Source organism: Galeopterus variegatus, unplaced genomic scaffold, assembly GCF_000696425.1.
Source record: "Galeopterus variegatus unplaced genomic scaffold, G_variegatus-3.0.2 Scaffold1059, whole genome shotgun sequence".
NCBI classification, from domain to species: domain Eukaryota; kingdom Metazoa; phylum Chordata; class Mammalia; order Dermoptera; family Cynocephalidae; genus Galeopterus; species Galeopterus variegatus.
In genome coordinates this window covers 10,955-12,334 of record NW_007727170.1, presented here as the reverse complement: position 1 = coordinate 12,334, position 1,380 = coordinate 10,955, and the positions used below count along the sequence as shown (strand labels likewise).

Below are 1,380 nucleotides of genomic sequence, written 5' to 3'. Positions count from 1 at the left end.
GCCCGCGCACCCGCCATCGCCTAGCACGCGGCCTGCTCGCCCGCCTGCCCTCGCTGCCCGCCAATCTGCCACACGCCGGCACGCCAGCGCCCACCTTAGAGATCCACGCCGGCCCGGCCATCGCATCCACTCCTCTCACCGTGGCGACAGGCGCGACAGTAGTGCGCAGGCGCGTAGCCTGAACCCGGAGCCCGCCCACGTGTGGCTTCGCCCCTTGTAAGCCCCGCCCTCGAGGCCCCGCCCCGGGATTTCTTCGCGCCGCTGCCGGCCCCGCCCCTGGACCCCCGTCGTCTCCGCTGGCCAATCGCCGGGCTCGCCTCGCGGGGACGCACAGAGCGGAGCGCAGAGCTGCAGCCGAGCGCAGAGCTGCGGCCGAGCTGCCTGGCGGGGATCTCCGGGAAGCCTCCGCCCTGTGCCCTTCCATTCACTGATCCGCTGTTTAGTAGGGTGTTTGTTCCGCTCCTTCCCGGTGCCGATTAGTCTTCCAGATTTGGGGAAGTAGCTCCTCTCATCACGGAGTTTACAATCTTGAGGGAGACAGATAATTTACTCATTTCTACTTTTTAACAGCTTTATTGAAGTATAATTTCTATATCACAAAATTCACTCCCTATAAGTGTACAGTTTGGTGATTTTTGGTAAATGTAAACAGCTTCACAACCATCTCACCACGATCCAATTTTTGAACATAAGGAAATGTTCCTCGTCCCTTTTACAATCAATCCCCGCTCCCATCCTCAGTCCCAGGCAACTGGGATCTGTCTTTACAGCTCTGTCTGTATAGCTCTACAAATATTTTTGAGTGCCAGCTAGATGCCAGGCACTGTTGTAAGTGCTGGAGCTTACGGTCCAGTAGGAAAGACAGGCCTCAATCAAGTATCACACAAATACTTAATTAAAACTGCGATAGGTGTCACGAAGCAAAAGAGTGAATAGCTATATGGCAAGGCAGAATCAGGCGACCAGATTCTAACCTAATATGGAGGCCAGGGAAGGGTTCTTTGAGGATATATCATCCATACTCACCTTCCCCCTCACTCTCTTCCCATCAATCACAAAGAACCCTGAGGTCCTACAGATCCATGGGCCCCTACCTGGGTGTCAGAGGAGGTAGGATGATTTAGACCAGGATCCTACCCCCCAATCTAGCAAGGGTTTTATCCAGGAAAGAGGTACCCACCCACCCAGAAAGGTGATGAGTGTGTTGAAGTGATGCCAAAGGCTGTAATGAGATAAAATAATAAATTTATTATTATAAATAATAATAAATTGCAGCTAAGTCTGTGGCCTTGTCAGGAAGGAGGGCTCTCATCAACCCCTGCCCCTCATCAGGCCCTGGCAGTCCCACCCTGAAGTACTCTTGCACAGTCCCCCCACCCC

At 53.8% G+C, this 1,380-nt stretch overlaps 1 protein-coding gene across 1 annotated transcript in view; it reads right to left on the bottom strand.

Annotated features, from left to right (window-relative positions):
* Positions 1–152, bottom strand: part of IDH3A (isocitrate dehydrogenase 3 (NAD+) alpha) — an 18,637-nt gene extending 18,485 nt beyond the window's left edge. The window contains exon 1 of the mRNA XM_008574523.1: positions 95–152. Within this exon, the coding sequence (XP_008572745.1) occupies positions 95–121 (27 nt within the window). The 5' untranslated portion in view covers positions 122–152. The remainder of the gene's footprint in view (positions 1–94) is intronic.
* Positions 153–1,380: the final 1,228 nt, after the last annotated feature.